The 12,367-nt window shown below is 35.1% G+C and overlaps 1 protein-coding gene across 1 annotated transcript; it reads right to left on the bottom strand.

Annotated features, from left to right (window-relative positions):
* Nucleotides 1-451: 451 nt before the first annotated feature.
* Nucleotides 452-9,285, bottom strand: LOC137806995 (acetate--CoA ligase CCL3-like). Its single transcript, XM_068607404.1, has 3 exons — nt 8,860-9,285; nt 7,326-7,913; nt 452-1,526 (listed from the first exon to the last, which is right to left on the bottom strand). Exons 1-3 carry the CDS (start codon nt 9,061-9,063, stop codon nt 630-632), a joined length of 1,689 nt encoding a protein of 562 aa, XP_068463505.1. The 5' UTR covers nt 9,064-9,285; the 3' UTR covers nt 452-629.
* Between the last annotated feature and the right edge of the window lie 3,082 nt (nt 9,286-12,367).

Raw genomic sequence — 12,367 nt, forward strand, 5'->3', positions numbered from 1 at the left:
CTAAACTTCACACGTACTAAACGCACCCCTAAGTCCACAAATATCCTTTATCAATAACCTTATATCAACGTATAAAGGTTAACTTAAGTCACGCTGAGTTTACTAATCACATGGATCACTATACTAGCCGAAGACTACAACAACATATTTCGATTCAGATAAAATTTATCTCTTCTCCACCTCATAGTTCTTCTCTCAATCTGATTATTATAAGTGTCTCCAACCTTAATCTATGCAGTTACGTAATTTGTGTATTCTGTATGCCAAGTTTGAATAAGTGTGTGGCTGTAAAACGTCATAAAACCCAATAATGAATGATCGCCGATATACTGTACTACTTGTCAGCCAATTTTCAGGAACTTCACTCTTGGAGTTTGTGGAAGACTTTTATCTGACCATTACCGCTGACCTCAAATTGCATCACATAATGAAGAAAAACACATGTTATAAATTATAACTGAATCAAAAATGGATTTATTGACTTCAAAATACATGAGTGACGATGTCTTAATAACCACTTTTGAAACACAGATAAAAGCTTATGTTATATATATATATATTATTTTAGATAACAACTTGGACTAACAAGCAAGCAGAATCCTAATCACAAATTGCTTTGTCATGATCATTTATAACTTGCTCATCTTAACAGGTCCCATCTGTTTTGCCTTTGCCCTCAGTAAATGTTTCTGTACCTTCCCAGTAGCTGTCTTAGGTAAGGGTCCAAATACAAAGGATTTTGGAACCCAATAAGCAGGCATCTTGGCCTTGCAGAACTTCAATATATCCTCAGTTATACGTTGTTCATTACTTTTATCCATTCCTGACTTTAATGTCACAAAAGCACAAGGAGACTCACCCCATTTCTCATCTTCCCTTGCAACCACTGCTGCTTCTAGTATTGCAGGATGCGAGTAAAGAGCGTTCTCTACCTCCACACTGCTGATATTTTCAGCACCAGAGATGATGATGTCCTTTGATCTGTCTTTAATTTCTATATATCCATCTGGATGCTTCACAGCAAGATCCCCAGAATGAAACCATCCATTTGCAAAGGTCTCCTCATTAGCTTTAGGGTTCTTTAAGTAGCCTTTCATCACACCATTGCCCCGCATCACAATCTCACCTACAGTTTTACCATCAGCAGGAACAGGTTGCATGGTTTTTGTGTTCACCACTTCCAAGCCTTCCAAGCCAATGTATCTAACCCCTTGTCTTGCGTTGAGCTGGGCTTGGCGTTCAGGAGGAAGTAATTCCCATTCTGGTTTCCAAGCACAATAGACAGAGGGACCATAGGTTTCAGAGAGACCATAAGTGTGTGTGACATGAAATCCTCGTTCAGACATGCCAGAAAGAACAGAAGGAGGAGGAGCAGCCCCAGCTGTATTCACATGCACAACATGCGGGAGAGGAAGTATGGTTTCCTCAGGTGGGGCATTGATTATTGTGTTAAGAACCACTGGTGCTGCACAAAAATGAGTCACTTTATACTTGGCAATGGCTTGGTATACTGCCTTCGCTGTTACCTGAGTAAACATATGACAAAAAATGAATTGAGGATGGATATCTGTCTGTAAGTCTATAACAATCAACTATCTAGTAAACAACCTTCATCAAAGTATGCAACAGTACTAGTTAACATGACAGCAGTGTATCTGAACATATTATGGTCAAACAACCTTGTTATCCAAAACCCACATTCACATTGTATTCAAGTTGAGCCCCAGTTTATTCACTTCAGTGGGCAAACTTCCTAACTGCCAGTTAATATCAATTCCTTTTGTCCCCCTATCTCTGTCTTCAATTTTTGAAACACTAAAATGAAAACGCCTTTTCATTACATCTACATATATTTTCATATCAACGACTCTTTTTAGAAAAGGAAGTTGAAAGAAAATATGCAGAAAGATTCAATGGCCATTATATGTTCTATAATAAACTATGGTTGATATTGTTAGGAGAGAGAGAGAGAGAGAGAGAAAAGCAAAGAGAAATAACAAAACTGTATTCTGATCAAAAACTATATTCAAGAGAAACAGAAAACAAACCTTCTATACAAAAATGCATGCATGCAGCGAGACCATATAACGAACCACCGAACTACATACAAATACACAGTGTCTAATATATCCCTCTTAAACTTATGATTGGATTTACCACAACCATAACTTTATCACGAATGCTATGAAACAAAAGATCCTGAAAATGGATTGGTGAGAAGATCAGTTACTAATAGCAAGCTGGAAGATGAACCAAAGTCACCCTCTTCCATTGAGTGCAGTCACGAACGAAGCAAAGTTCAAGCTCAAAGTGCTTTGATTTTGAATGCATAATCGGATTGGCACCTAGCAGAACGACTCCTAAATTGTCTAAGTATATCTTAGGAATCACAGCCTACTTCAGACAGCAGAGACAGCCATATAATCTCCGCTAGAACGCAAGCGACACTGTAATATTCAGACTCTAATATTCAGACTCTTTGTTGCTTCTCGACACAACTTTCTATTTGAGGGAAGACTAGAAAACTATATTCGAGCCAAGATAGACACAATATCCCGTCATGGACTTACACATCTCAAAATCCAATAATAGAGTTATCACAAAATCCAATAATGAAGTTTAAACTTCTGTGAATGAGCATACCATGATCAATGGTGCGCGCAAGATATCTTAGAATGCGCTTCACTGCTTTTCAGTGATGATCCTGAGGTTTGTGCATGAATTGGCAAACCTTGTCTACAACATATGAAAGCTTTGGCCTGGTGATGAGAATGTATTTTAGGGCACCCCCAACAGATCGATACAATATAGGATCTGAAATAGCTACGAAGGCATCTTGATGAAGGCGTAAAGAAGAGATCATAGGGGGGTAGGCTAAGGATTGGAGTAAAGCATGTTAATTCTATCTTTGATTTACCTAGCTTGAGATAGATGAAGACTACTCTCGTTGGTCCTGGAAACCTCTATTCCCAGAAAGTAGTGTTCAAAGCAAAACATAAGCTTAGCATGATATAAGAAAATTAACAACATGAGATGAAGAACCTGTAATGGTGATATCATCTACAGTTGCAGAACTTAACAAAAAGAGAAGAGTTACTCTTGGTTGCATGAAATCCAAGTTACTACATAGTGCAGCTCAACTTTTGAAACCATGACATTGGTGCTTGCTTCAAACCATAAAATGCCTTATGAAGTTTACATACCAAAGTAGGATCCTGTGACACAAAGCCGAAGGTTTTTGCATGTAAACGTTTTCTTCCGAGTCACCATTTAAGAATGCATTGTTTACATCTATTTGACGAATTGGCCATTGAGCAATAACAACATGAGCAAGAACCACTCGTATAGTGTTGTGTTTAACCACTAGATCTGTATAATCAAAGCCTTCAGTTTGATTAATCCCTTTGCCACCAACTGAGTTTTATGTCTCTGAAAGCTCCCATCAACAATTAACTTATTTTTAAATAACCATTTACATCCCACAGTGTTGTGTTTAACCACTAGATCTGTATAATCAAAACCTTCAGTTTGATTAAATCCCTTTGCTACCAACTGAGTTTTATGTCTCTGAAAGCTCCCATCAACAATTAACTTATTATTAAATAACCATTTACATCCCACGACCGTAGCACCAAGAGGAAGAGTGGTAAGGGACCAAGTTTTATTTTTAAGGAGAGCAGCATATTCATCGTTCTTGGCTTGAAACCAGGTTGGTGAGGATAAAACTTCTTTAATAAAGCTTCTTTAATAGAAGAAGGTTCATGTGATATAGGTGAAGTAGTAATATTATAGATCTTTGGTTTAAATACACATGCTTTAGCTCTTTTAATCATACAATGTAAATTTGTGCGTTTGTTGATCAATGATAGCAATGTGTAAGAAGGAGCAAGTATAGCATTAGACATAGTGTCAGAAGAGGGTGAAGTAAAAGGAGCATTATATTCACTAACATCAAAATTTGGCAAAATAGGTTGATTCACAAAACAAGGAGTAGAATAAGGATGAGCACATGTTGAAGCACAGTTAAAGAAAGTAAGTTATCAGATGGTAAAACAGAGTTATCAGGAGCATTTGTAAAGTTGTTATTAAAATGAATAGGAAAGATATCTTCATTGAATATAACATGGCAAGAAAAAGTCTTACCAATGCGAGATAAACAAATATATTCTTTGTTGTGTAAACTATAGCCAAGAAATAAGCAACAAGTAGAACGAAAATCAAGTTTATGTCTATTGTAAGGGCACAGCAGAGGATAGCACGCATAGCCAAAGACCTTGAACTTAGTATAATCAGGTTCTGAATTAAAAAACATTTCATATGGATTCCTTTCACTTAAAACAGATGTAGGCAAGACATTTAGAGTGTGAGCAGCAATTATAAAAGTTTCAGCCCAAACCCTAATGGCAAGAGAGGCAACATCATGCAAGGTTAACCCATATCAGTTATATGGCAATGTTTGCGTTCAATAGTTCCATTTTGCTCATGAGTATACCGACATGTTAGCCTATGTTTGATTCCATTATCATTGAGAAAAGATTGTAAGGAAAAAAACTCTTTAGCATCATCTGTTTGAATGCTTTTTAATTTGAAACTAGTTTGATTTTCAGGAAAAAAAAAACTTTGAATAGTAAGAGACCGACCTTTCTTGAACTCCTTGAATTACAATTTTAATTTCTTGATCTTACGCGTTTGTGACGCAATGTAAGTAGTGAGACGAATCCAAATCTGAACCGAAGACTCATGTCATGACCAACCATCTTTGTTAATATGGGTGTGGTCACGGATGCCAGTAACCAAGCAACCATCCTGTTGTTCGTAATGAAGGTACTCAAGAATCAAGATTGACAAGATTGGTTTGCTCATCATCAAAGTGAAGAAATCGTGGCAGAACGTTCGTGCCATCAAGAAATTTTGAGAGCTTAAGACCCCGGATCACAACAAGAACTTGTTGCTTCCAGATAAGGAAGTTATCGTCATCTAACTTAAGACTGATGAGTGTGGTGAAGTGGTGGGAGTAGTGTTGACAGAGAAACCTATGGTTGTAATGCAGTAGAGGAAGATGAATCCATGCGAGAAAAAGAATTTCAGCTCATGATACCATGTTAGGAAAGAAAGAGAGAAGCAAAGAGAAACAACGAAACCGAAAATTTATGATAAAAAAACTATATTCAAGAGAAACAAAAGAAAAACCTTATATATAGAAATGCATGCATGCAACGAGACCCATTCATATAACCAACCACCGAACCACGTACAACTACACAGAGTATCTAATAGATACAATTCTTATAAGAATGATAAATGCCTATTATAGCTAAAATGACGTGGAAAACACTACATGAAATATTTGTTCCAGATCCTACATAATTAAAGATAAGATGAATTTCCAGTATATAAGTGAAGTCAAACCTTATTTTAAAGAAGGTTTTGTGGGGATTCAAACCTTATTTTAAAGAAGGTTTTGTGGGGATGATTTACGCTGAAATTCACTTCCTAATATGGTATGATATATTGAAGGGATATGTTAGTTAGTTAGACTTAAACTCATTTGTAATAATATTAAGTATATTTGATTAGATTTTAAACTTTAAAACATGAATTTAAGTTAATGAATAAAGAAGATTGTGACCACAAAAGACATAGTTAAATGAAAAAACATAAAAAGTATTCTTAATAAAAAAAATATGATTAATAAAATTATAATTTCTATTTTTCATAAGTATCATCTAATCATTTCATAAATAGTAAAAAATATATTTACTTTATGGGTGATAAAACTAATAGATTCTTTTGAAACTATTCGAAAAGATACAATAAAAACTTTTTTGAGAATTTTTTCAAACAAACTAAAATTAGAGTCTTGAAATAAAGTAAATATAAAGGAGATAAAAAAGAAGAAATTTCTAGAAACAAAGAGAATTCTAGAAGTTTCTCCAAGTCTGATCAAAGCAGATATCTTCCCTGTAGCATTTGCAAAGTGCCAACTTTTTTTAATAAACATTGTTGTCATTGTAGAAAATCACAATGTCAACACTGCTAAAGAAGAACTATCACAGCAAAAATAAGCATCTAGCAAATTTCATTGAACAAAATAATTACGAATAACATCTTTCTTATATTACTCCAAATTACATTAATAAAACAAGTGAAAGTTAGTACTTAGATGCGGATGCAGCAATTACATGCCCAAAGATTAGAGCACATTCAAGGATATTGATGACTCTGTCAAAGTGATTGTGAAATGGCACCTAAGTGGAGTCAAAAGGAAAAAAAAAAACTCTGTCATGGCAGAAACAAAGAATGTTACAATGTGAAGATCCTTCTTGCTTTAATCAGTATTTTTCTCTTAAGTATCTAAAAGCAAGCAACAATAGTACAATTAACACCGGAAATAAAGTAAATGACAGCTACTACAGAAACTAGTCCTCAAGCAATGTAACTTAAAAGAAGTATGAACCTAATCTTATCACAACAAATGAATGATTGCAGTGACAAAAAATCCAATGCATCATCAAAAGTAAAACGTCATCTCTTCATCATAGATGAGGCAAGTAAACAAATTCAACTTGATTACTGGACAACAAAAAATCAAGTTGAAAACATATTTACGAACACACTATCAAAACTCAAACTCAAACCCAAACAATTACAAATTATGCCTAGAATTTCCGAATTTTTTGTATCAAGGTGTAGTATTAAACCCTGCTGCAATATTCCATTGTGTAATAGAATTTTCTAGATACTATTTTAAATAACTAGAACTATTTACCGCACAGGAGAAAAAGGATAGCGTGGATGACAATATATAAATAGGCATTGCCATTTCAAGTGTAAGCATCTGCTACACAGCAACTCACTTTGTCTCTAAAAGCCACTTACTAACCTCATTTATATTCTATATCCACGCCAATTCTCAACCAATCAAGAAATCCTTTTCTTTCTAAAGCCCACCTATTCACATCAATTATCCCCCTTTTTCTAACTTACAACTTCTAACAGTTACCAAACCAAGAAACTGTGAAAAGACTAATATTGTGTATAGAAGAACTCTACAAGTATGATTTTGAAATCCTAGTCAAAGTACATCAACTTTATGTTTGAACCATGCCACTATAATTTAGCTATATCATCAATCATGTGCCTAATAAGGTATGCATCCACTTGAATCAAAGTTAACAATTGCATCAAACATGAAGCTAGAGTTACAAAATATCAACAAGGCACGTACAGAACATTACTCAAGTCAATAGACATAACAAGTTAACACCAACTTGTTTTAATTTTCAATCACTCAAACAAATGCAGAAGTTTTTCCAAAGGTATACCTGGCGAAGGCATATGTTAGTACCAAACACAGCTGCAAGTGTCCAAGTGTAACACCAACCATTGCAATGAAACATGGGGAGTGTCCAAAGATACACAGCACCTTCAGTCATTCCCCAAATAAGAGCTCCACTCAGAGACATGAGATAGGCTCCACGGTGATGTAATACCACACCCTTCGGACTAGCAGTGGTACCAGATGTGTAACCCAAAGCAATACTCTGCCACTCATCCTCAGGGGGTTTCCATGCATATTCAGGATCACCACCCTGAAGAAAATCCTCATATTCAATGGCTCCTTTGCCCACAGCATATGTAAGTGACTTAGGGTCGCAATTTTCATCACCAATGACTATTAAAAGTGGAGGGCTGAAGGTTTTGGCTTTCTCAGACCATATCTTCAAAGCTTCTTCTGCCAAAGAAAAGGACTCTTGATCAACTATTACAGCTGCAGCAGAGCAATGACCAAGAAGAAAGGCTACGGTGGATGCATTTAGTCTAGTATTAACAGGATTTAACACAGCCCCTGCCATTGGAACCCCATAATGAGCTTCATAAAGAGCTGGAATATTGGGTGCAATAACAGCTACCTGTTGAAAGCACTATCAGAAAATGTATATATAGTACATCAACATTGACATTAACATTACATTACCAAACAAATCACTGGACCAAAATAGCACGAACACACCATACAACAACAAAACCACATTGCTATCATCATGATTGAGTAGTTCGAGTTTTTCACTTATCATAATTAACTTCATGAGCTAAATCCATAAAGACAAATATTCGAAGTTTTTTAAGTTGCTAACCAAATTGTTATGCTTTTAAAGAGAAATTTAAAATTAAAATCATTTAAAAGTATTTTTTTCAACTTTTTAAACATTTTTCCAGCAGATAAAAAAGAATTTATGTATAAAAAAACAATATTAGCTAGTATATCGTAAAATATTCATCCATCGAAGTATTGAAACTTTTCCTCTGTTAGAAATTTTTCAAGAATTGATATATAAATAGACATCGCGCGTCAACTATTTATGTAATTCACCATATTATAAAAACATAACTGGAGTTAGTCTTTCCCCTTGACAATAATCAATTAATTTAGTCACCAGGCATAGTTATTTCCTAATAAACAAATTACAGTACGATTTTTCTTTTCAGTTTAATTTTCATTTCGTTCAATTAATTAAAAATATCACATTTATAACTTTTAAAATAATTATCATAAATCTCAATTAACATAATATAATTAACTCGCATTTTCTTATTTTCCGGCATCATCATATATTATTTCAACAAAGATAAACTCTTTTCCGGAATGAATTATATCTTAGTCTCGAAATAAAACAAAACGTTTTGAAAAAATATTGTTATTTCTTAAAAACTAATTTTTTAAGATATTAAAGTAAAATTTTAAAAAGAGAAATAAAGTGAGAGGTGTTGATGTGAAGACGAACTATGAGAATTTAGATATTGAAAAGTAAGGAAATTAGGAGAAAAGATGTTTGAGCGGAGAAAGAGAGATAGTACAATGTTTCCTGGTCCGATGGAATTGTTGGAAAGAGCGGAGGCGAATCGACGGCAACGGTGATAGGTCTGTTGCCACGTGTAGCGACGAGATCCATGGATGAGGGAGTTTCTGGTAGGGTGCACCGTAGCTGCTCTTTCCAGAAACCACAACGGCGTTAACGCAGTGTAGTTAGCAGCGTTCTTGGGCAACTGGTCAATGTCCATCTCCACCACCCTTTCGCGCTTTCTCCGCACCGCAGCGCGCACCTTACACTTCCAAAAGCCAAACCAAACAAAAAATTAATGAAGCGAATGCCACACGCTACCTTCCTATCACCTCCTTATATATATATACATTTATAAAAATTAATTTAATAAACGCATTTCGAAAAGAATAAATATAAGAGTTTAGAACTGTAATTCATTGCATGTGCTCAATAAAATCTTCTCCATATAATTTAATCTATTGATAAAATTATAGTATTTTCTTTCAAATTGTAAACAATATCTTCCAATATTACAATTCAACCTTTCAATTATATATACAGATTATTTTACACCAATATTTTATTTTGTCAACATTTCCAATTAACATTTTTGAAAAAAAAAAAACTTGTTTTACAAGAAAAGAGTAACTCCATGTTTATACAACTAAAAAAAATATAAAAATCTTCATGTAGTTCCCAAACTGAAAAGGTCACAGCATTATAACTACTGTAACACCATAATTCAGCATAATTTTTCTATTATTTCTCAAAATGATCAAACATGTAAAATATCAAAAGTTCATACATATGAACAAATCAATAAAAAGAGAAAGTTTAAATTACAAAACAAAATTAAACTTGATTGACCTAAACATGTAACACCCCATAATTTACATATAACTATTACAATAAAAGTTCTACCAGTTTCTATACAAACTTGGAGTTTTTCAAAACATTCCTAATACATGATTAGGATTTATAGAAATACAAATATTTACATATCCACAGCTCAAAATAAAACTCTGTAACCTCTAAGGCTCTCCTGCACCTGTATGGTCATCTGCTCGTGTACATAGTACAGTCATCGCAGTTCAAACACAACAAGAAAAGCAAGGGTAAGCTACTGAAAATAGAATTTTATAATATACACACTTAAATCCAAAGAGAAAACCAAGTTACATGATCAATTTCTCAAATTACACAATCTTCTTCAAATCCCAACATTAAAACAATCACATAGATCTCACATGGATCTACACATCCAGAATATTCAACAAACAACGTCTTCCGGAAGACCCGTATTAAGTAAGTCCTACCAGAGACTAACACCTGATCCAAAGATTACCAGCGAATCCAACAGAAAGGATCAGGGTAAGTTCAATACAACCCAAGTCGTGCATCTCATATGTCACAGTGTGCATGAACTCCCCCATCAGCTTCTCACCACCTGATATCTTAGTCTATGTGACTTAGATCATCAGTGAAGCTCGGAGATCTCTGTTACCACATAGGCATCAATACTTAATACACAACAAGCATCAGTCCATACATTATCCCAAATGTATGAATTCAATTTCATACCATTTCGTCATACAATATTATTTCAAAAGTTATCCACAATATTCAAAAGTTTATTTGACATAAAAAAAATACACTTTAATACTAAATCATCAAAACCCAATATTTCCACAAATTTAAATAATATATAAACAACCACACAATATATAAACAAATAACACCCCTGTAAGAGAAATTCAATATTGGGACCACGTCCCTTCCGCATTCAGATCTTCTATCCTAGGGTGCTATTAAAAATTAAATTTAGCTTCCCTTACCTCAATTGCTTGCTTTCCAAGCAACTTTTAGAATTTTATTCCCCACCGTTTGGATAAGCTTCAAGGTTTACGGGCCTAATGCAAATTATCCAAACAGAACAAAATTTCAGTATATAATAGAATAAGTTGAGAGGATTAAACTTCTCAACTGACCCCACAAAGATTGATGACTAAATCCTAAGGAAAAACAGATAACAAAGGATATTTAGAGTAAAAATGAACTTACTCTGTTTGAAAATCTGATCGGGTAGAAATGTTCCTTAACTCCTCTGCTACAGCGTGGTATGATCAGATTCTAAAATAGATGAAGATTGGGAGAGAAATTAAGAGAGAGGGAGAGAAGAGAATTAGAGAGAGAGAGAGAGAAAGTGGTTTGGAAGAATGAAGAAGAAAGTGATACTGGGCACACTGTTTCTGCTTTTTATAAAAAAAGTGTCGTTACATTATCTCCAACTACAAAAATTTTCGTCCTCGAAAATGAACTTACCAAGAAGGAGATTAGGGTATGATGCTCGTATCACCTCTTCAATTTCCCAAGTGGAATCTCCAGAGGTGAGGTCCCACAATACTTTCACCATGGGTATACTTCTTCCACGAAGTTGTTTCACTTGTGAATCTAAAATTTTGATTGGCTTCACTTCAAATGACAAATTTTCTTTGACCTGAATGGAATCAGACTCTAGAATGTGGCTAGGATCAGGTACATACTTTCGTAGCTGGGATACATGGAAAATATTGTGAATGTTAGCTAAAGGAGGAGGCAAAGCAATTTCATAAGCCACAGGGCCTATTCTCCTGAGAATTTGATAAGGTCCTATGAACTTAGGAGTCAATTTCTTGGATTTGAGTGCTCTTCCTACACCAGTGAACGGTGTAACTCTCAAAAAGACATGCTCACCCGCAGAGAATTCTAAAGGTCTTCTTCTTTGATCTGCATAAGATTTTTGCCTGCTAAGAGATGTTTTCAATCTTTCCTAAATCATTTTGACTTTCTCATTGGTTTGTTGTATTAATTCTGGTCCAATTAACACACTTTCACCATCCTGAAACCAACACAAAGGTGTCCTGCACTTTCTTCCATACAATGCCTCGAAAGGAGCCATTCCTATGCTAGCTTGGTAACTGTTATTGTAAGTGAACTCTACCAATGGTAGAATTTCATCCCAACTGCCCAAATGATCTAACACACAAGTCCTAAGCAAATCTTCTAAGGACTGGATAGTTCTCTCTGATTGTCCATCAGTTTGAGGATGGTATGCTGAACTAAGTCTGAGTTTAGTCCCCAAAGCTTCTTGAAGTGTTTGCCAGAATCTGGAGGTGAATCTAGGATCTCTATCTGAAACTATGTTGGAGGGTACACCATGCAATCTGACTATTTCATCTATGTAAATTTGGGCCAACTTTCGCATAGAGATTCTCGAGTCTATAGGTAGGAAGTGTGCCGTCTTTGTCAACCTGTCCACTATGACCCAAACAGAGTCATGCTTCCTCAAAGTACGTGGTAAGTGGGTAACAAAATCCATTGAGATACTGTCCCACTTCCACACTGGAATGTCTAACTGAGTTAACATGCCTCCAGGCCGTTGATGTTCAATCTTTGATTTCTGACAAGTCAAGCAGGCAGTTACAAACTTGGCCACATCATTCTTCATGCCATGCCACCAATAAGACTTCTTGAGATCTTGATACATCTTGGTCATCCCTGGG

The sequence above is a fragment of the Phaseolus vulgaris genome, chromosome 3, assembly GCF_000499845.2.
Source record: "Phaseolus vulgaris cultivar G19833 chromosome 3, P. vulgaris v2.0, whole genome shotgun sequence".
Classification (NCBI taxonomy): domain Eukaryota; kingdom Viridiplantae; phylum Streptophyta; class Magnoliopsida; order Fabales; family Fabaceae; genus Phaseolus; species Phaseolus vulgaris.

What these genes read in the sequence shown, in the direction of transcription:
- LOC137806995 (XM_068607404.1), bottom strand. Translation starts at nt 9,063, where the DNA reads ATGGACATTGACCAGTTGCCCAAGAACGCTGCTAACTACACTGCGTTA. An exon ending in CCATCGGACCAGGAAACATT is followed by an intron (nt 7,914 to 8,859) that starts GTACTATCTCTC and finishes TGCTTTCAACAG; the next exon opens with GTAGCTGTTATTGCACCCAA. An exon ending in CTAACATATGCCTTCGCCAG is followed by an intron (nt 1,527 to 7,325) that starts GTATACCTTTGG and finishes ATGTTTACTCAG; the next exon opens with GTAACAGCGAAGGCAGTATA.